This window comes from Choloepus didactylus, chromosome 18, assembly GCF_015220235.1.
Source record: "Choloepus didactylus isolate mChoDid1 chromosome 18, mChoDid1.pri, whole genome shotgun sequence".
Classification (NCBI taxonomy): domain Eukaryota; kingdom Metazoa; phylum Chordata; class Mammalia; order Pilosa; family Megalonychidae; genus Choloepus; species Choloepus didactylus.
The window spans coordinates 33,454,241-33,478,034 of record NC_051324.1 but is presented as its reverse complement, the minus strand read 5'-3'; the positions used below and the strand labels follow the sequence as shown (position 1 = coordinate 33,478,034).

General features: G+C 38.0%; 1 protein-coding gene and 2 pseudogenes across 5 annotated transcripts in view; all 3 read left to right on the top strand.

Moving 5' to 3' along the window:
* Positions 1-21,044, top strand: part of USP32 (ubiquitin specific peptidase 32) — a 333,441-nt gene extending 312,397 nt beyond the window's left edge. For 4 of the 5 annotated variants that reach the window (XM_037809643.1, XM_037809642.1, XM_037809641.1 and 1 more), the window contains 6 exons: positions 148-268; positions 11,583-11,774; positions 13,251-13,539; positions 16,987-17,411; positions 18,143-18,235; positions 18,751-18,924. In XM_037809643.1, coding sequence (XP_037665571.1) covers positions 148-268; positions 11,583-11,774; positions 13,251-13,539; positions 16,987-17,411; positions 18,143-18,235; positions 18,751-18,924 — 1,294 coding nt within the window. Of the gene's footprint in view, positions 1-147; positions 269-11,582; positions 11,775-13,250; positions 13,540-16,986; positions 17,412-18,142; positions 18,236-18,750 lie in introns of all 5 variants that reach the window. The other variant, XM_037809640.1, reaches the window with a different exon arrangement.
* Positions 321-5,486, top strand: LOC119514082 (annotated as a pseudogene).
* Positions 5,002-6,793, top strand: LOC119513766 (annotated as a pseudogene).
* Positions 21,045-23,794: the final 2,750 nt, after the last annotated feature.

Sequence of the window (23,794 nt, the reverse complement as noted above, 5' to 3'; positions counted from 1 at the left end):
TTACTATGCTATGTAGTCTTTTTAATTTGCTAAAAGTCTGTTTTTAGTTTTTAGAAGTTATGGAGCTTAGAGAGAGTATTATTGATAAAGAAAATTTAAATTCTTTTATAATTATTCCTTCTTTAATGAATCTTTTTCCCCCTTTAGATTTTGCAGAGGCTGTAAAATTGATTGTGGGGAAGACAGAGCTTTCATTGGAAATGCCTATATTGCTGTGGATTGGGACCCCACGGCTCTTCACCTCCGATATCAGACATCGCAGGAAAGGGTAAGTACTTAGGGCCACCTTAAGATTGTGGTTTTTTATGTGAAATTTATCCCAGTATAACTGGATCATGCCATTTCTGTTTTAGACAATTTGAGTACATCTAGAAGAACATTCACTGACATTCCCTTTGACACTTACATTTACCTGATTGCTTGGGTTTTTCGGTTTTCCTGCTACTGGAATTAATTGTATTGGGGAATTAAAATTCAAAAATAATAATAATAAGTAAATATAGAGACAGAACTCGGGGTATAATTAAGAAGTTATATTTTCTGGCCATGGCATGCCAAGTAGCAATTATCTCTCTGCTCATTTATTAGATATCAGTGAAACTCAGTTTATTAAATTGAGCTGACCACAACAATTTAGTTCAGTTGCATCCCAGTACTATAACTGCTATCCTTGATGGTCATAGTGATGGGACTGAAACGTTTCAAGACCGGGCACCCAAGAGTATGTCTCAATGACTGTTCTTCAAACTTGTCATTCTTCTACTGCCACACTGTAGCCAGAGCAATTTTTAAATTTTGAAAATGTCATTTCAAAAAGAGAACAACTCCATTACACAAATTGTTTGCTTCTGGCAGTTTTTAATCAACCAAGGGTTGTTTGAAGGGTAGATTGACTAGGCAGCTTGTAGGCAGAGATACAAAGAATCTGATGGTGAAGTAAATGCAACAGAATCAAAGGAGTTTTTAAGTCACATGAAGAATTGTACTTGTTTTTGCATTTGTATGGTACTTGATTATTTTAAATTTCCTTCACTATTTCTGGAAGCATTCCTTTTTAGGTAAGTGAGTAAGGTAATTGACTTCTCTGTCTTTTTGTGCTATTGATACAAATTAGGGAAGCTATTAATTCCAGACAAAGTTCCCTATTTGGATCTCTAAATATGCCCCACTCACCCTGAGGCTCCTGGCAGCTCTCACTAACCAAGAATATGAGTATAATTTGTCAATAGTCGCCAAATGGAAGATCATTGGGCTAAATAAAGCTAAAGGAAGCTGAAGAGAGGTTGATATTCTACTAGCTCATGCTTACTTTCTTAAGGTAATTCGATAACCTTGGCCATGCCTCCTTTGAAGAGGGAAAATTTAAGCCACTGATTCCTAAATCTTCAGCATCACAAAATCTGATGGGATATTATTTAGGAGGACACTCCTGTCAAAGGTGAAAATTTATTTGGCTCTGTAAATCTCTTTCTGTTTTGAACAAGCCCAGTGTGCAGTCTGAAAAGCTCTGGAGGACACGTCCCTGCTTGTGTAGGAAGAAAGGCCTAAGTGATCTGTTAAATCTCACTCCACTTTCAGTTTCAGTGGAAACCAAGCTGCTGTTGAGATATTCTGCCTTGCTGGGGAGTGGCACCACATGAGTAATCTGGTCTCTTCCTACATGTGTAGAATCACGTAGACCAGGAAGACACTGTGTGTCAAAATTAAATTAAGATTACTGCCCTTTATATTTTATGGTTTTTTATTCCAGTGATTTCCTTTCTAGAAATTTGTCCTAGGGAAATGCACTGTAATTTGCAGACAGATGTTCATTGAATCATTATTTAGAATACTGAAAAATTAGGAACAACTTATATTTGTCCCACATTAGAGAAATGGTTAAATAAAATATGGTATATTCATTGGATAAAATATTATACATTCATAATATTTTATCCAATGTCTGTTCTCTGTTCACACCCATGGATTACAGCTTTTATGAGAATGATGGGTTTTATGAGAATGAACCTAGGCTTTTGAATATTTAAGGAATCTTTGAGTAAAGGATTCAGTTGAATAACTTTGAATATGAGGGCTTTTTCCCAGCTAGAAGACACCCAAGGTAAAGGATTTTTTTCTCTTTCTGTTAAAAAATATGTATATATTTATATATGAAATACGGTTATTGAAAAGGATTACCAGGAGTTTTTACTGACACTTATGGGAAGATACTTAGGTATCATGTTTGTTTGTTTTTTAAGTAAGATACAAAATTTTGTATACTGAAAACGCTCATCAGTATTTAAAAAAGAAATACTACTTAGGATAAAGACAAGAAAATCTGCCAGTATTTTGACAATGGTTGCTTCTGTATTAAGAACATAAAGGGTTTCCCTGCTTTTTCACCTTTTTCTATGCTTTCTAAAATTTCCACTTGTATATGTTCTGTTTGGTAAGCAGGAAAAAAAAACCTCAGAGGAGCAGTTGCTCTTGGTCTTTTTATTTATTCCTTGTTTTGTACCTGACATTTCTCAACAGAAAATTAAATTACATGACTTCTTGGATCTCCCTCTTTTTTTTCTTTTAATGGAGTTTTATTGCGATATATTCACATACCATACCAATCCATCCAAAATATACAATTAATGTCCCTCTTTATTTGATAGTCTATATAAATGTGTGCAAGTTCATACTTCATTCCCTGTGTTTTGTGTTAAGGGTGATCTGTTAAAGCAACTTAGAGGAAAAAGGCAAAAGGATGCCTATAACTAATTCAGACTATTTGAACAATAGTGTAGAGGATCTAGGGATGTATCCCAATAAGTAAAGGGAATCTTTTTCTGATATCTGAATAATTTTACTAAGTAGAAATTACTGTCCGTCCACAAATGTGTTTCTTATCAGTCTTCCTGTCTCCTTTTAGCTTTTTAGCCTGTGTTTCACAGAAAATATAGTCAATAAAAATCAACATTCTTTACCAACTTACTGTAATTTGTGGTTGGCCATAAAGCATACCTGGAAAATATAACAGAGATAATGTTTAACCAGCTGTGAGAAAAAGAGACACTATTATATTCGATGCACTTCTGTTGAAAAAGTAGCTACTCATTCCAACACTGTGATAAAGCATGTTTCCTTTTGAACCATGTCAGTTTTTCCCTTGGGTGACCAGCTCAAAAGATAATGAAAGTGACCGGTGTCTTTTGGTCCAAGTGCTCCGGCCTGAGGCATCTTCTCCCGAACCCCCTCCCCTCTTCCAGCACCTCAAGCAGCAGACCATTCATCATGGGTTTTGTATCTGAGGCCTCAAAGTTTTTACCCAAGATGATGAATGCTGGCATGGATGCCATTGATTCCAAAAATCAGGTGGAACTGGAGGAAAAAACACGATTTATTAATCAAGTGTTGGAACTGCAACACACACTTGAAGATCTCTCGGCAAGAGTAGATGCAGTTAAGGAAGAAAATCTAAAGCTAAAATCAGAAAACCAAGTTCTTGGGCAATAAGCCTCATGACAGCTTCTAGTGTTTTTCAAACAACTGACACAGAAAACAAAAGAAAGTAAGGGGTTGATAACCATTCTGTTTTATGGAATTGCTGCTGATTTTTTTTCTTTAAAATTTGAATAGATTCCAGAAGTTACAGTACCTTTGTTTGTGGCTTCCTTGAATATTTATGAAGATAATGGCAGATCTAGGCAAAAATTAAGAGCGCTGAAAGTGTAACTGGAGACTTCTCTGAGTTTGTATATTATCTTAGTCCATGAAAACGTGTAAATGAATTGATTGTAGAGACTTTATAATTAGAATTGCATATATTTATGAAAACATGAAAATGAGTGTTTTTATCAAATTTGCTTTAATTTATAAGTTTAGCACTTTTATTTTAGGCTTTGTAAAAGATGATACAAGAAAATAACTACCGTGCTGTAAAAAAGTGACCAAAATCATGTACTGAATACACAGCTTTATGTAGCCTGCCACTGTCTTGTGCCTCTTTTCCATTTGCCTCTTCTTTCCCATTTTCCTTCTCCTAAGGAAAAACAGTTGGTTCCACATTTGTAAAAGTAATTTTAATAATTAATCATTTATGAAAATAACGTGAACTTAACCAAAATAAGATAGTTTCTCAGCTAGGATCTCTTTGATAAATTGAAAACAGAGGCTATAAAAATGATGCTTGTTCTTTGAAACTGTGAATTTTCAAAGTGGGAAGATTTGTTCAAAACTTCCTTCTGCACAAAATGACCACTTCGTATCTGAAAAGATGAGTTCTGATTGTGTGTGTGTGTTTAAAATAGAAAATCTCAGGAAACGTAGAAATAGAATGGAAAAAATACTCTATATACAGTAACCAACTCTAAATGTTTTCACTCCAGATTTGTGTCATCCCTGACGTAGATTAGGTCTTTGGGAGAATATATATGAAAGTGGATTAAGTCTGACTAAGTTTATGTAAGCCACATCTGGAAGAGAGCAGTTATAAAGAGTTTAGTCTCTTAATGTTTATTTATGGTGCCCAGAAGATCAAGTTTGCAAAAACCCTTAAGAGTATATTAATATCCGAATCATGAATAAAATGGGAGGGTTTTACATATGTACTAATTGATAATTTTTCTCAGTAGTTTATCTTACTAGTTCTTGAATTTTCTGTAAACCCAACTACTTGATTTGTAGAGTTTTGGGCATCCTTTTGCTAAAGAGATTTAAAAATTCAGTTGTAGATTCCATTTGGTAAGGGAATTTTGCAGAAGTAATGTTAAAATGCTAGTTATAATAGGAAGGCAGATCTATTTAGATTTGGGCCACTTTTAATCATGTAATAATAATATTATGTTTGTATTGGTGCAAGTAAAATTCAGTAAATGACTTTAGCTGTATGAATATATAATAGTTGTACTGCAGACATTTTGCATCTCTTTTGTGACCTAATTTACAAACATTTGAAAATTGTGTTGCAATTCTGCTTTACTGTTTAATAAAAAGCTGTTTCAGGGCCATCTTGGAGATGGGAGACGGGCGATGGCTGTGGTCTTTTCTGCTACAGCAAACAACAAAACAGTCACGTTAGTCATACCCGAGTGAGGCTACCATCACTGTAACTGTTGGCTAAAGCTACATTAGAAACAAGGGCATTAAAACCGAGCACGACGACATTGACAGCAGTTTCACCTGCCTGCCATGGCGGCAGAAGTGAAGTGAGTGAGGACCGGAAGGATAGTGCAGTCCTGTTCCGCCTACGGTTTGCAAGAACCGATACGATAAGGAGAAGCCCTTTTCTTTCCACAAAGGAACAATCTCACGGACTCCTAAGTTTTAGAGAAAGCTTCTGGTAGTGCCAAGATGACTTGATTATCATTTCAGCACACAATAATGGTTTCCTCTCACTCGACCCAGTCTCTGTAAAAAATGGGAGGCAGCTGTGAGAAGAAAAAACTTTAAACCCACCAAGTATAGCAGTATTTTTTCAGAGCACTTTACTCCAGACTGCTTTAAGAGGGAGTGCAACAAGTTACTGAAAGAGAACGCTGTACCCACAATATTTCTTTGTACTGAACCACATGACAAGGTTGATGCTGCTATTGGATTACTAATTCCTCCTCTTCAGACTCCTGATAATCTCTCCGTTTTCTGTGACCACAACTATACTATGGAGGATACCATGCACCAAAGGAAAAGGATTCATCAGCTAGAACAACAAGTGGAAAAACTCAGAAAGAAACTCAAGACTGCACAGCAACGATGCAGAAGACAAGAACAACAGCTTGAAAAATTAAAGGAGGTTGTACATTTCCAGAAAGAGAAAGATGACATGTCAGAGAGAGGTTATGTGATTCTACCAAACGACTACTTTGAAATAGTGGAAGTACCAGCATAAAAAATTAAATGTATATTGATTTCTAATGGGGCAATTCCACATAGCCTCTTCTAGCCTAAAAAGGAGTTTCACTCGAAAAAGTTAACACTTGATTACTTGTATAAAAACCATTCAGAATATTTTTTTAAAAAATAAATTAGATATATACTGTAAAAAAAAATAAAAAATAAAAATAAATTAAAAAAAAATAAAAAGCCGTTTCAGGAAAAAGAAAAAAAAAAAAAAGATACTGAAAGTGAGTATCTTGGTTATTAAAGAATTTGTGCCCAGAAAAGAAGTAGTAATCAGTGACCCAAGGTCAAGCCAGGTTTCCTTTTCTAAAACAATTTTCTCCTGAGTTCCCCTTTTTAAATGAATTCTTTAGAACAGATGTTCTAAGGATGTTAAAACCTTAATTGCATGATCGACCCAACCTTGATAGTTTGTAGGGGCATTTGACAGTCCTTCTCTCATGTAGAGAAAAAGTCTCATCTGAAATGCCTATGCCAAACTGAGTGTCTTGAGCTGTGCCATTTTGTAATCTAGATAGCCCAATGTTCACATCATGCAATTCAGGAAGAGAAACATGGGGGCAGTTGCCAAGGCAAAGAGAACTATTTCATCTCTGGAAGGAAGGATTAACAAAGACTGGGATGATAGATGTGTGTGACCTTTGCCAGAAAGAGAGGCCATCATGGTTGGATTTGTAGTCCAGCTCCACCCTGGCAGACAAATATCCCTGTGTGACGTCTCATGGTAGCATTCATAGTTCTGATGCTGTGCCTCCTCCACCTTTCCATGTGTTATAGAGACAGAACTAAAGGGTACCAACTCCAACTCCATGGTTCTTGATTGCTAGACAGGTGGTGGCCAGGAATGGGGGTGGAAAAAATTCTTCCATTTCTGTTGTGTTCTAGGTCCCTCCTCTCCCTTCTTCCCACCCCCAACCTACCCTCATTTGCTTTCCTCCCTTTTTTTTTTTAATAAGAAATTTTGTTTTGAGATAAATTCAAACTTACAGAAACAGTTGCAAAAACAGTACAAACCCCATACATAGAACTCCAGCATACCCCGACCCCCCCTCCCCTGATACCCGATCCACCACCTTTAACATCCTGTCACACCACCTTTTCTTTCTTTCTTTCTTTCTTTCCCTCCCTCCCTCCCTCCCTCCGTCCCCATCATCCATCATCTATTGCTCTGTCTTCTGAACATATGAGAGCAAGCTGCACACATCCTTGAAAAAACAATATAATTCACATATACATTTCCCATGAACAAAAACATTCTTTTATGCAATCCCATTAAATGCAGCTAAGAAGTTAAAGAAATTCAACCTTGATTGATACAAAGCTTACATTCTGTATTTCTTTTTTTTTTTTTTTTTTTAACTTATGTCCCATCTGTGTCCCTTTGAGCCTCCTGTCCTCCATCCTCAGATCCCATCCAGGATCATCCTTGGCATTTAATTGTCATCTATTTAGACTGTCTTTTTTTTTTTTTTTTTTTTCCCAATTGTGGAAACATATATACAGCCTAAATCTTCCCATTCCACTCCCTCCCTAGCATTCCATTAGTGGGATTAATCACATTTAGAATGTTGCAATGCTATCACCTTCCCACCCTCCCTTTGTAGAAGTTTCCCTTCACCCCAAACAGCAACCCTACACTCATTTCTTAACTCCCCATTGCCCCTTCCCCCACTTCTCGGAACCCCTACTCTACTTTTCACTTCTATGGTCATATTCTCTGATACTTTCTTTGTGTTTACCGTGGGGCTTAAATTTAACATCTTAAATCTATAACAATCTTGTTTTTCTTTGATACCAACTTAACTTCAATATGACACATAAACTATGTTCCTATACTCCCTCATTCCCCCACTTTTACGTAGTTCTTGTCAAAAATTACATATTTTAGTTTCAGTGGCTGAGAGATTTCAAATGGAGTCGAGAGGTCACTCTGGTAGACATTCTTATGCACTATATAGATAACACCTCTTAGGTTTTAATGTATTTGAATAGCTAGAAGTAAATACTTGAAACTACCAAACTCCAACCCAGCAGTCTGGACTCCTGAAGACAATTATATAATAATGTAGATTACAAGGGGTGACAGTGTGATTGTGAAGACCTTGTGGATCACACCCCCTTTATCTAGTGTGTGTTTGAGTAGAAAAATGGGGATAAAAACTAAAGGACAAATGGGGTGGGATGGGGGGATGATTTGGGTGTTCTTTTTTCACTTTTATTTTTTATTCTTGTTCTGGTTCTTTCTGATGTAAGGAAAATGTTCAGAGATAGATTGTGGTGATGAATGCATAACTATGTTATCATACTGTGGACAGTGGATTGTATACCATGGATGATTGTATGGTGTGTGAATGTATTTCAATAAAACTGAATTTAATAAAAAAAAAAATTATGTATTTTACATTGAGTCCAAAACCACTGATTTATCATTACAGTTTATGTATTTTAGATCCTGTAGGAAGTAAATAGTGGAGTTACAAATCAAAAATACAGTAGTATTGATATTTATATTTACCATGTGATCTTTAGTGGTACCCTTTATTTCTTCATGAAGTTTCAGTCAATTGTTTAGTGTCCCTTCCTTTCAGCCTGCTCAATTCCCTTTAGCATAGGGACTGATCTACTGGTGGTGAAGTCCCTCAGCCTTTTTCTCTGTCGGTAGGGCTCCTTTTAGTATCTGAAGTAAGGCAGGTCTTTTATTAGCAAAATCTCTCAGCATTTGTTTGTCTGAAAAATTTAAGCTCTCCCTCAAATTTGAAGGAGAGTTTTGCTGGATAAAGTATTCTTGGTTGGAAATCTTTCTCTCTCATAGTTTTAAATATGTCATGCCACTGCCTTCTCACCTCCATGGTGGCCATTGAGTAGTCACTACTTAGTCTTATGTTGTTTCCTTTGTATATGGTGAGTTGCTTTTCTCTTGCTGCTTTCAGAACTTGCTCCTTTTCTTCAGTATTTGACAGTCTGATCAGAATATGTCTTAGAGTAGGTTTATTTGGATTTATTCTATTCGGAGTTTGCTGGGCATTTATGCTTTGTGTATTTATATTGTGTAGAAGGTTTGGAAAGTTTTCCCCAACAATTTCTTTGAATACTCTCTCTATACCTTACCCTTCTCTTCCCCTTCTGGGACACCAATGAGTCTTAAATTTGGATGTTTTATTCTATCTATCATATCCCTGAGATCCATTTTGAGTTTTTTCATTTTTTTTCTCCATTCTTTCTTTTGTTCTTTCATTTTCTGTTCTGTGGTCCTTGAGGAGGCTGAGTTGTTGTTCAGCTTCCTCTAATCTTGTATTATGAGTATCCAGAGTCTTTTTAATTTAGCCAACAGTTTCTTTTATTTCCATAAGACCTTCTATTTTTTTTATTTGCTCTTGCAATTTCTTCTTTATGCTCTTCTAGGGTCTTCTTTATGTCCTTTATATCCTGTGCCATGCTCTTCTTCATGTCCTTTATATCCTGAGCCATGCTCTTGTTGCCTGTCTGTAATTCTTTGATTAATTGTGCCAAGTACTGTGTGTCTTCTGATCTTTTGATTTGGGTGTTTTGGTTTGGATTCTCCATATCATCTGGTTTTATCATATGCTTTAAGATTTTCTGTTGTTTTTGGCCTCTTGGCATTTGCTTTACTTGATCCCTAATTTGACAGAACTGCAGCTTGGTGGCATACACTTTCTCTAACTAACCAGCAGATGGTGTCCTGAGTCACCTATTCCCCTCAAGTCAGTTCTCCCCCACTTTGTCTTTGTGGTGTGTGGGGGTCTGATTCTTGTGGGGTCCAATTGGTGCACCAAGTTTGGGTGTGTTGCTGGTGCTGTCTGCCCTGAATGTGGGGCATGTGTCTGGGTGGTTAGGCAGGCAGGGCAGCTTTAATAATCAAACTTCCCAGGTGTTCCCAGAGATTTAAGGCTGTTGCCAGAGCTAAGCCTTCATTTCAGTCTTTCCACCTATGGGTGGGTCTCTGCCTCTGACCCACAAGTCCTTGATATTCATGTAGGGTCCCTGGGATTTCCAAGCGGTTCCCCCTTCCCAGCTGTGCTCTTCCAGGACCTCTGCTGAGGGAGGGCCACGCCACTTCACTAGCGCACGCCAGCCCACCAGGGAAGCGCTCCCAGCCCACTTCAAAGATGGTTGAATGGGACGCATAACTTCCCCCTTTTCGCACTGCTCTGCCCTCCCAGCTCCGGGACAATCAGCCATGGGTGTATTAAAGGCCACTGTCCACGGCCGATATTGTGGCTTGTGTGTAGTGCTGCAGAAAAGATTCCCTGTCACACTGGGTTTCTTGGCGCGGCTCTGGGCTGTGGGTCTGGCCCCATGCAGGAGTGTCCCCGACCTGCTGGGGAGATGGCTACAAGGAATGCGGTTTTTTTTTTCTCCTTTTGGTCCCCTCTGCTCCTCTGGTCTCGAGACGATCAGCAGCAGGTGTGGGAAGGGGTATCCTCCACACCAGACACCAAGGCGTTAGCCCAGCCCGCTCCCGCTGTGCTTCACTGCACAGCTCTCCCTGTTGTATCTGCAGCCGCTCCCAGGCTTTTTTTTTTTTAAAGAACTAGTCCGTCTCAAAACACCAGCCCACCATTTCTCCACACCGCAGCACGGCGCGGGACTTTTAGCCAGCTCGCTCATTTCAGAATGCGGGCTCCTGGTTTCACCAAATGCATGTTTCCTGTGGATTTAGCAGACCTTGTCCAGCTGGTGCATCACTGGCAGGGTGTTCTGGGTCACTTTCTGGTTTTTATCTAGTATTTTTCACACAGGTGTTTTTTTGCCCTGTCTTACCTAGCCGCCATCTTAGGTTCTCTCTCCTCCCCTTTCTTTTACTTACCTCCATCCCTGCTCCAAAACATGCTAGTTAACAGGACCCCAAAGTTCTGAGTGAGTATTAGGGACATCCTCCATAAAAGCAGCATGTTCTTTATGAGCTTGATGTTCTTTTTTATTGCCGTCTCAGATAATTAGGCCCTATGAGGGAGGAGACAGATAATGATATACACATGATACTCTGCTTAACTCTGTTACACGGGCTCAGTATGCAAATGAATAGTGTCCTGTGGGGTTTAATGCCGTAGTGTGTTGTCTTCTCATGGTGAGCTTTTCTGTACCTTTTCTTATTTAATCCAGTCTGGCATCTGTGTTTCAGAGATAATATTTTTCCTAGCCTCTATAAAGCCTGCAGCAAACTACTAATGTTCTGTCTTTTTGGTTAAAAAATACATGGCCCTGAGTTCTCAAAATATTTGTGGCTCATATTTTGAAATGTACTTTGATTAGAAAAGCAACTGGAAATGATGCTGCTGAAAAATTTCTAATAAATATGTATTTTATCAAAATAAAATAAAAATAAATGGCCTACTCTCAACACCCCTAGGCAGCTCACAGTAAGCTGCTTTAGGATTTCAGAATTTTGAAATAAATAGGTAATTTCTTGTTTGTTTTTGTTATTTTTGTTTTTGTCGTTTTGAAGCATTCAGAAAAATTTCAAGAAAAGCTATGGTCATATAGACAAATTTTATCCAGAATGTTATTGATGTGATATTTGTGAATAAATGTGCAGGTGCTGAAGATCATGCTCAAATACTTCCGTTTGAGTAGGGTTTTTTCCCCCCTCACATAGAATAAGATGAGGGAGAGTCACCAAGAGGATGACTCATAGCCAGGTAACCATTTCAAATACCCCCTACCCCCACTTCTCTTGTTCCCACTATCTGCAGGTTGTAGATGAACATGAGAGTGTGGAGCAGAGTCGGCGTGCACAGGCTGAACCCATCAACCTGGACAGTTGTCTCCGTGCTTTCACAAGTGAGGAGGAGCTAGGGGAAAATGAGATGTACTATTGCTCCAAATGTAAGACCCACTGCTTGGCAACCAAGAAGCTCGATCTCTGGAGACTTCCCCCTATCCTGGTATGTTACAGCCCTGCCTCTGAATGAGAATCTTGCATAAAGGAAAGAAACCATGAACAAACAGGAGTTTTTGTTATTTTTACAGATAAGACCCTCCCTTGCAGCAATGTTCAAACACTTTTCATATGCAAAGTTTTTATGTTGGGAACAAAGATGAATTGTTCTACAAATAATTAGTAGTTCCTGTTCCTAAAGAGCTTACAGAGTCTAGAAGGAGAGATCTTATAGACTAGTAACTGCAATTCAAGGCAATGTGTGAGATGTGCCATGAGTGGTATAACCTAGTGAAGCTGAACTTCAAGAGAGGGTGAATGGATTTCTGGCTCTATCGATAGAGGAAGCTTTAGGCTAGGCCTTAGTGGATGAGCAACCAAACCTGGACCCCTGTTGCCCACTGCATTTAGTTACAGGGGTCCTGGCACACTGCTGAGCAAAATGTGTGTGCACATATACACAAGTGCATTGGGCTTATGTGTACTTTTAGAATTGATATACTTCTGCCTTTTCCCTTCACAGGTTAAGAGACTCCTGTTGCTAGTCAGGAGAGTCTGAGTTGGCATGTTTTCTTATTCTCAGAGGCCTCAATGCTAAATTTGGATCTGCTCCTAGGCTATTCTGCCCTATCAGTTTATTTCGTTTCTGCTATTCAACTCTCCTCTTTTCCTCCTCCCTCTTCTTCCTTGCCAGGTGTTAGGCAGATTCATGGCCCAGCACAAAACATTCATTCATGTCTTCATCCTACTATTCTATGAGAGAGACTGTGAATTTGGGTATTTTCTTCCTTAGACAGCTTCCCAGGGAATTTTGTGAAACTCGTATGTGAATTTTACCTTCAGACCGTGTATCGATAACCTGGTGTCACATACCTGAGAGAAAATCTTATAACTTCATTCAGTTAGGTATTCAGAAAGCTTTTTCCTTAAGGGTGGAAGATTCCTATCAAATTAACTATAAGGCACTGCTATATTTTAACTGTACTTTATAACTATTTTCTTATTTGTGTCTTCATCCTGCTACTCTGTGAGACTATGAATGTAGGTTTTTCCTTCATTCCTTAAACCAGAACAACTTCCCAGGGAAGGATGCACAAGAAATTAATAACATTGATTAGCTAGCTCCAGGAATGAGAACTGGTGGGAAGGGAGGAAGAAAACAGGGGTGCTGGGACAAGGTAGGTGGGGAAGGGGAAGTTTTGTTTGTTTTTTTTTAATTGGGGTATAATTAACATACAATTAGATGCATAGATTTTAAGTGTTTGATTTGATGAATTTTGAAAATATTATATATCTATGTCGTTATCATCCAAAACATAATGGATTAAGGGCGTTTATAAAAGCCATGTTTTGGAGTCTTTAAAGAATAATAAAGAATGTATATTCTTAATATATTCATATTTATTAAACCTATTTTTTTAATGTAAGTTTTGTGTCTTCAGAACCCTTTAAGCACAAGTGCTTTCTACTTTTTCTTCTCCAGATTATTCACCTTAAACGATTTCAATTTGTCAGTGGCCGATGGATAAAATCACAGAAAATTGTTAAGTTTCCTCGTGAAAGTTTTGACCCTAGTGCTTTTTTGGTACCAAGAGAGCCAACTGTCTGTCAGCGGAAACCACTCACACCCCAGGGGGATGACCTCTCTGAGCCAAGGGTTCCAGCAGGAGAGGTGAAGAAAGTAGATACCCAGAACTCAGCTGGGGAAGAGGATGTACTCCTGAGCAAGAGTCCATCATCACTCAGTGCAAACATCGTCAGTAGCCCAAAAGGTGAGGAGGCCTGGGGGGACCTGATGGAGCCCAGACATCACCCTGAGGGAACTTTCCTGAGACTCCTTAGGCTGCATTGATAGGGTAGAAGGAACCTACCTGAAATCAGTCCTAACTGGATTTGAACTGTGTGACTATTAGCAAAATGGGGATAATAGCAAGTTCACAGAGTGTGATACATCAAGTGTGAAACACAAGGCCTGACATATGATAAACATGAATGGTAACTGTCATCGTTGTTCCCTTACTTGTAATAGAGGTTCTCAAAGTGTAGTCCAGGTGCCCTTGGGGTTTCCGTGAGATAGTCACAGAGGGACTAGAGGATGAAAATGATTTTCATAAAAATACCAAGACATTCTTTGCCCTTTTCATTTTCATTCTCTTAAAAGTATACAGTAGAGTCAGAGACCACATATGATGATGTCATCACTTTGTCATTGAATTTTGTGCTTGTATATGTTTTAAAATTCCTGTTTTCATTTCTAATATGGTAAATAGTGATACATATAACTGATATAAACAAAGGTTCTAGAGGTCCTCAACAGTTTTTAAGGATGTAAGAGGGAGTGGGGGATTGTCACCATAAAGAATCACTACCTTATTTGTCAAGGCTGCCAAGTTCACTCATCTGGAAGAGAATAGTCTCTTCAACAAATGGTGCTGGGAGAACTGGATATCCATATCCAAAAGAGGACCCCATCTCACACCTTATACAAAAATTAACTCAAAATGGATCAAAGACAAATAGAAGAACCAGGACCGTAAAACACCTAGAAGAAAATGTAGGGAAGCATCTTCAAGATCTTGTGGTAGGTGGAGGTTTCTTAGACTTTACACCCAAAGCACAAGCAACAAAAGAAAAACATAGATAAATGGGACCTCCTAAAAATTTAAAACTTCAAAGGTCTTTGTCAATAAAGTGAAAAGGCAACCTCCTTAATGGGAGAAGATATTTGGAAACCGCATATCTGATAAGGATTTAATATGCAGAATATATTAAGAGATCCTACAACTCAACAATAAAAAGACAACTCAATTTTAAAATGGGCAAAAGATGTGAATAGATATTTTTCCAAAGAGGAATCATATGGCTTAAAAGTACATTAAAAGATGTCCCATCATCACTGGTTGTTAGTGAAATGCAAATCAAAACAACTGTGAGATATCATTTCATACCTACTATTATGTCCACTATTAAAAAAAGAAAACTGCAAGTGTTGGAGAGAATGTGAGGAAAAAGGAATACTCATTCACTGATGGTGAGAATGTAAAATGGTGCAACCACTGTGAAAGACAGTTTGGTGGTTCCTCAGGAAGCTAAGTATAGAATTGCCGTATGAATCAGCAATCCTGCTGCTAGATACAGTAGCAGAAAGCAGGAACTCGAACAGATACTTGCCCATTGATGTTCATAGCAGCATTAATCACAGTTGCCAAAAGATGGAAGCAGTCTAGATGTCCATCAACCAATGAATGAAAAACAAAATGTGCTATATACATATGATGGAATATTATACAGCTATAAGAAGGAATGAAGTCCTGATACATGTGACAACATAGATGAACCTTGAGGACATTATGTTGAGTGAAACAAGCCAAACACAAAGGACAAATATTATATTATCTCACTAATATGAACTAATTATAATAAGCAAAAACTCAGAGTTAGAATCTAGAATATAGGTTACCAGGAGATAGAATGAGGGTGGAAACTGGGGAGATGATGCTTAATTTGTGCAGAATTTTTAATTAGGTTGATTTACTATGTTTGGAAATGGGCAAAGACGATGGTAGTACATTATTATGAGTGTAATTAACAGCACTGAATTATGTGTGTGAATGTGGTTGAAAGGGGAAGTTTAGGGTCATATATCTCACTAGAAGGAAAGCTAGAGGATGAAACATGGAACTATTTAACACAATGAACCCTGTTGTGGATGATGACTATGGTTATTAGTACAAATACAAGAATGTTCTTTCATGAACTGCTGCAAATATTTGTCACTATTACAAGGTATTAATAATAGGGAGAAAACACACCTAATGCAAATTATGGACTATAGTTAACAGTAATATTTTAATTTTAATATTCTTGCATCAATCATAACAGAGGTACCACACCAATGCTAGGGGTCAGTAATAGTGCTACTAGACCAAGATGGTGGATTCTTTACACAATGCTCTCAAATGACCAATTCCTGAGACACGGGTTTCAAAGAGAGAAAGAGTTTATTGCTAGGCATGAAGCAGAAGAACAGGTGGCCTGTCAGCCCAAAATCTACCTCCCCAAACTGCAGTAATTTTGATAGTTTTATAGTGTTAAAAAATGGGCAGGTTTTAGGATAATGAGCACAGTGGCCCAAGATGATGTAATTAGAGGTGATTTAATTATTGAGCAGGCTCAGATTGATTACATGCTTAGTCGCAAAATGTATGTAAGAAAATAGCAGCCTTAATATGATGGGAGTGATTTTTAGTATTAGAATGAAGTATAAGTGACTGATAGGTTCAAGTCTAAGCTACTGTGCATGTCAGGCAGGCCCATTTTGTTTAGATCCAGCTTTGGTTATCAAGATAACTTTGGAATTGGGGGGTGGATTAGTTCTGGGCTGACCCAAGACCCTTCATACTAGGGGCTGTCTTCAGTGATCATAAGACTCTGAAGTCGAAAAAGTGGATAAATGGGTACAAGTGAAGGTTAGTCACAAGGTTTTTATAATCACAGGGCACAGGATAAAGGCTATACAATCATTATCAGAGATCAAGGCAGTTCAGATTTCAGGTATTTCCCTGTCTGCTCTAATATACTAGAAAGTAAAAAAGACTATCTGTATAATGATTCAGTCATCATAATCAGCCCTTAAATCCTAACATCTTGGTTACAATAATGGGGTATAAAGGGTTTTTCTTTTGGGAGTAATGAAAATGTTGTAAAATTTATTGTGGTGATAACTACACAACTCTATGAATATATACTTTGAGTAGATTGTATGGTGTGTGAATATATTTCAATAAAACTGCTTTTAAAAAAAAGAAAAAAGAATCACTACCTTAGAGGATTGTTATGAACAGTAGAAATAATATATAGTGTTCCCAATACCATGCCTAGCAATAGTAAGTGCTTAATAAATGGTGGTAATATTTTTGTCTAATATTTTACAAAAATGCAGAATATGTATTTGTAAAATTCCTTGGTCTAATAAATCGTCTCTATAGTATTTCCTAGGTCTGTGCTACTTTACATTTTCAGGATATTACTGCGTATATGGGCTTGGCATTGAGGAAGACAAGCATCTGACTTATTAGCTACATAATAGGAACTGAAGAGTAGGCATTCTGGGGCTCCCCCATGTTTACATGTGCAGCTGGCTTCAGAGTTAGCATTTGGTGACTAGCTTAACTTGTGGCATTTGTATTTATGAATCATTCTTTCTGTCTCTTTCACAGGTTCACCTTCTTCAACAAGAAAAAGTGGAACAAGCTGTCCTTCCAGCAAAAACAGCAGCCCAAACAGTAGTCCCCGGACTTTGGGGAGGAGCAAAGGGAGGCTCCGGCTGCCCCAGATCGGCAGCAAAAACAAACTGTCAAGTAGTAAGGAGAGCTTAGATTCCAGCAGAGAGAATGGGGCTGGGCAGGTTTGTGAGCTGGCTGATGCCTTGAGCCAAGGGCTCATGCTGGGTGGCAGCCAACCCGAGCTGATCACCCCTCAGGACCATGAGGTAGCTTTGGCCAATGGATTCCTTTATGAGCATGAGGCATGTAGCAATGGCTACAGCAATGGTCAGCTTGAAAACCATAGTGAGGAAGACAGCACTGATGACCAAAGAGAAGATATTCGTTTTAAGCCTATTTATAATCTATATGCAATTTCGGTAAGTGATTTGTTGTATGATTTTCAAAGAGTTACATGCATTTTTCAGTCTTTTGCTCATTTGTCTTCATTTATTCATTCCATTAACAATCATTTTTTTCAGGGCCTTTTTATCTGCTGGGCATGGAGCTTGATTGGTAGACAAACATTAGACTTCAGGGAGCTCACAGTGTGATGGGGAGATGGTCATGTAATCAGACAGAGTTCATCATGATTAGAGCCATATCAGAGGAAAGCACAAGGCACTGGGAGGAGTTCCAGGAACACTGACATAGACCAGGAGGGACCCAAGAGGAATAAACATTGGAGCTTAGTTTTGAAGGAAAAGTAGGAGTTAACCAGCCGAAGGAGGGGTGGAGAAAGGAATATGAGCCCAGACAGAGGAAACAGCATGTATGAAATCAAGGAGGCACAAGAGGATGTAACTATGTCAAGGAAAGACCAGAGATTCATTGTAACTAGAGTCACAGGTTCAAGTCATTCATAATTGTGTGTTCCTAAAGGATTTTTGCTTTCTGAAAAATAATTACAACTATGAAATGGCTGTTTGCCAATGCAAGATTTGAAGATTATTTTTGAATTTTGCTTTTTGTTTTTAGAAAAAGACAGATGATTCTAAGACACTTTTCTTAACCACCTATGTGATCTATGTTCTGCTAAGATTCTAGTACTGTGCCCAGGCCATTGTAACTGTTAACTACTAATATACCTCAACTTTATTCTCTCTTACAGTGCCATTCAGGAATTCTTGGTGGGGGCCATTATGTCACTTACGCCAAAAACCCAAACAGCAAGTGGTATTGTTACAATGACAGCAGCTGTAAGGTATATACCCACAATCATTGAATGAAACTTTAGAAACAGAAATGTCAGCAGACCTGAGGGGGTGGGGCTGGGGGGGTGTGGACAGCATTTGTTGAATTAATGGACTTTCCTGAAAGGAAATAGTTGGTTCTGTTAGTATCAGTTTATAGATGCCTTCAACATTAAAGGAACAAAAGTGATAAGTGTAGTGGGTAATGAAAACACTAAGTTGTGAGGAAAAAAAGGTATTAGTTAATAAGAAAATTTGGTGTCTTTTGAGCGATTAGAATTTGACGTTTGGTGGTTTGTTTTTTGTCATTCTTTTGACTTGTCTGTGGTGAGAATATTTTCCCCAGAACAAACACTGAAGATAACTGGGCTCGTTTTAGGGACAGGTGTGAGACAGACAAAATATTAAGGTGATTGGAAGCAGCCAGGTTTAGTATCTAGAATGGGTTGGTCCTCCCTCCTCTTGCAAGAATTAAGAACTAGCATAGTGTTGGTGTTTTTGTTGAAGGTTTTTCTTCCCCCTTTAGGAACTTCATCCCGATGAAATTGACACCGACTCTGCCTACATTCTTTTCTATGAGCAGCAGGGGGTAGACTATGCACAATTTCTGCCAAAGATCGATGGCAAGAAGATGGCAGACACGAGCAGCATGGATGAAGACTTTGAGTCCGATTACAGAAAGTACTGTGTGTTACAGTAAAGCTCACCACCCTGGCTGCTAGACGGGCAGGTGGTGAGGGAGGTAACTCCCTGTAGCTGACATTTGGCAAAAGCGTTGCTGAAAGGCAAGCTAAATGTAGTTATTTTATCCTGTGACCCTGAAGCACAAAATAAAAATCCTAATTAAAATAGAAGTTAACATAACAATAGTAATAATTTTATTTTGAAGTAGCTCACACAAGCTCTCTGGCAGAGAACTTTCAGGCAGAGCCCACCATTAGCCTGTAAACAAAAGGGTTTGGCACCAGCCACCTGGGACCAAATAACTAAATTGTGCTTGTCCAGATATGAACAAACATGTAGTGAGTACAGAGTTTACCAACAATAATAACGGAATACTAAGGATTTTCTTGGAGTCAAAATTAAAAACAAAAATTGAAAAATTGTAGTGTTGTCTGGGGATGACATGATATGCTACCTCCTTTTTCCTGAAGTTTTATTCCATTGTATTAACATGATGAGAAAGCAAGATCACGAAGGTTTGCAAATGATTCTTATGGCATGGACACAAATTTTTATATTTACTTTTTAAACCATTTCCCACTCTTTTTGTGTCTTTCTTGCTTTTTTGTTTTTGTTGTGTTTGTGACACAACCAATCTTTGGTGGCAGGGGCATATAATGGTCAATGTGAAAGGGAGGACTCTCTAAGAGCTGTGTGCCTGCTACCCAGGGCCCTATCTGGGAGACCCTGTAGAAAGAAAAAGCATCCTGGGAAATCCCTCCAGATAGAGGCATCTTGCTTTGAAGGATACTTCAAATGCCCTCAAAAATGTATCCCCCAACTGCTGAGAGTGGTGGGGTAGTTGCCATTATTTGTACCATCTTCATATGCACATGTTGCCCAAAGATTGCTTCTGGGAAGAAAAGCGACATCAAAGCTACATGGTGTTTCATAATTACTGATTGTCTTTTGTTTGCTTGTTTATTTTGCACTTTAAAAGGAGAGAATACATGCAAATGAACTTTTAAAGACTTACTCATATTTGATGGTTCTAAGGATATGAATTAACTTGATTGGGGTATTTCCCCCATCATATTAAATTTAAAAACAAAACACATCCCAGACCCTGAGAGTTTCCAAGTATTTTTAGTAAATTATTTAGTAAATTTGTAATTTCAGTAAATTAAAAATTTGATTTTAGGAAGTAAACTTTAGATTTGTTTTTTTGTTTTGTTTTATTTTTATATCCACTTTTTTATTTTGGTATTTTTCTCTTTTTTTAATTATTTTACCGCAGTGGTCATCAAAAGTTATGTTTCTTTGCTTCATATTTTCCTCTGATTATTCAAGACTGGAACAAAGGTATAAATGTTATTATTTCAGGCATCATTATTTAAATTTTTCCTGTATTGCTTTTAAAGATAATTTGAAATAAATATTTCTCTTTTTTGGTGGGGTGTATATTTTTTTATTCCATTGGACCCTGGAAGTTGATTCTCATTAATTGCCAGATTCCTTTAGTCTTCCTTCCTCACAGGTAGTAGGTACCAGTGTAATTAAGCATTTGTGTTCTAATATATGAGGCCAGTTACTATCCAGTTCTTCTCAGAGCATTTCAGAAAGTTGTCTTAAATGGCTACCCAACTCAAATTCCTTTTCAGAAGACAACTGTCATTGCAAGTAGGAAGGAGTGGCCTATATGGTATGCTGTGATGAAGTCAGACAAAGTGCAGACTTTACAGTTTCAGGATTTTCAGTATACAAAATCTGTCCATTCCTACTTGGACAAGTCCCATGAAAAAGTAGAAGATTTTAAATAATTTCCATACAAATGTTTTATTTAAGCAGGTAGCACAATCTACTAATGTTCTTTGATCTGTGTTTGTTATATTGGTTGTAATTAATTTTTGTATTTCATGAATTAGCAGAAAATTTATTAACTTAACTATTAACTACATTCGCCTTGTAAATTACTGTATAAAACTTGTTGACAATGCACTGACTTCAGAAAGATGTTAATGTACATAAATAGAGTGTAAATACAATAGTGTTGATGTACTGAAATATGAACTGTATAAAAAAGTATTGGTAATTGTATATGGAGTGTACCTGTTTATCTGTAACTATTATCCAAACAGATTAAATACTGTGGATGTACTTGTGTGCTGTTTTTTCCCTCTATACAAGTAAACACAAAAAGTCAGATTCTTCAGCCTTTCTCTCTGTGACCCTGTTTTAATTCTCCTACTTAAGTAATGCCTATCTGACTTTGAGAGTCAGTACTCCATTCTGAGGGCCTGGAAACTGAATATAGACTAGAACAAGATACCTGCAGGACCAGATGATTTGAATTAAAACCTGGTTCACATCCCTGTTAGGAAATATTTGGAAGACATTGAAGCAGGGAGAAGGATAGAGAGCAGATGGTGAAGTGAGAATTGGGGGTGGGGGCATCCTTACAATAGTTTCCCTGCAGATTAGGAGATGGGTAAGAAAGAGGAAGGTTTCTCATTTGTATAATGTCTTGAAATGGCCCTGAGTTTATAAGGGAGTGCTTCGAAACCAGGGATGTCCTCCTGGAGGTCTCCAAGGAGGTAGTTGCTGTGTTGAGAAGAGACCAAGATATAGAGCTGTGGGTCCTTCACCCTGTTTATCTGTAAAATTAGAATACTTCTCAGGCTTATGAGAAGTAGATGAAGTATATAAATTCCTAGAACAGTTTCTTGGTAAGTGCTCAATGAATGTGAAATCCTACTCACATGAGATTCAATCTTGTTTTGCAAAGAGGGTTTTTTATCCATGCTATAATTGATGGCTCTATGCTCACATTCTCAAAAGAAAAAAAAAAAAAAAGGAATAAACATTAAAAATGTAAAGAATGACTCGTGTTGAATCAGCAGCAGTGGAGCTTGTTTAAGGAAAGGAACAAATTGAAAAAAGGATCCAAAAAGTCATCAAAAATGAAGCACAGCCTCTAAAGTGATGGTCATCTTTGTCCTTGACGTTTTAAAAGACAACTTTGAAAAGCTTATAGAGATGGGAAAGCATTTCATTTATAGTTTCTGAATGGTCCTGTAAGTTGTGAGAGGCCCCTCCAACCTTCCAATCTCTGTGGAATTTCACTTGGATACTCTCTACCACTTAATGGCATCGCTCACTATGGATTCTTTCTTGTAGACAACTCTGTTGTATTGGAAAGAGTAGATGATTTGTCACATTTTTTCCAGCTATTTTATAGGTTGAATATAGAACTTACTGGGACAGTGATAGAGTGTCTAGCTTGGGAATCAGGGATCCCAGTTTTCCTTAATGATGTATGAGTAGGTTCCTTAATAATGTAATCTCAGAGTCAGAAATGTACACACCTTTGTGATCAGAGCCCTGTACAGGACAAGAGAAACAAAGAGGCCATCTGTAGGTTTGCCAAACTTCCTGACCAATGGAAGTATGATAGATGCAGAGTGAAGGTGTTGCAACCTCAGAAGCTTGTTGGAACCAGGTTGGGCACAGAAAGAAGCAGGTCCAACCATGCATGAGAATGGGGAGTGGTAGGGACAATGGTGAGCTCTAGGGCACATAATCCATCTAAACTCTCCATCTAATTGTTGCTTTGCAGTAATGTGGGCCCCCAGTGCCACCAAATCTTTTTCCCCCCTCAAGAGAAGCCAGAAATCCAGATACTAATACAAGATACCCAAAATACGGGCAGTTAAATTTTAAACCTTGTACTGGCCAAATAAGACTTCTTTAAGCCGGATAGTGCCTACAAGTCACAAGTTTATGCCCTCTGCTAAGCCAGTGGTCAAATTCTAGTGCTGCTAGTGTGACGGCTACAAACTAAAACAAGTTCTTTAGACCTTCAAATTTCTCGTGCCCAATGAGAAGACCACTTCAAATGTTTTTTATAAGGAAAATAACAGGTGTTGGGGAGGATGCAGGGAAATTAGAACCCTCATGCATCAACAGGGGGAATGTAAAGTCATGCAGCCGCTGTGGAAAGCAGTATGGCAGTTCTTCAAAAAGTTAGATATAGAATTACCATATGATCCAGGAATTACACTGGTAAGTATATACCCAAAGAAAATGAAAACAAAGATTCGGATACTTGTACACCAATATAGCAACATTGTTCACAATAGCCAAAAGCTGGAAACAACCCAAGTGTTCCATCAACAGATGAATGGATACATGCAGTGGAATATTATTCAGCCATAAAAAGGAATGAAGTTCTGATTCATGCTGCAACATGTATGAGCCTTGAAAACATGCTGCGCAAGGCACATAATGACATTATTTCACACAAAATATTTCGAATAACCAAATTCATACAGAAAATAGATAGGTTATGGGGGGGGTGGCGGGTGGAGTGAAGGAGTAGTTGTTGCTTGGTGGTTATAGAGTGTTGTAAATTCTGGAAATTTTTAAATAAAATTAATTTTTTTTTAAAGTTATAAGGAATAAATGAATATAAATAGGCACAGAGGCTTGCATCTATTCAGTACTCAAATAATAGTATTCTTCCCCCATTTGGGGAAACAGAAAACAAGTGTAGTATAGCAATAATATTATGATCAAGTTCATTGCCAGTCCACAGCCATACAGCTAACAACTTGTGAACTTATATACAAAGCTACGTTTTCTGAAGGCAGTCGTTCCCAACCTGACAATTCACTAGCATCATCAAAAGCAACTAGAAGCTTGTTAAAAATGCTAATTCCAGCATCCCACCCATTGTCATCACATTATACTATTACTTGAGTATATAATAGGTGCCAGGATCTGTGCCTATTTACACCCAAATTTTTTGAATCACCCTTTCCTATGCAGTGCTAGAATCTTCATTTTAATAAGTTCCTCAGGAGATTCTTTTGCAGCCAGCTTGCACTGGTCTGCAGATTGGCAATTTA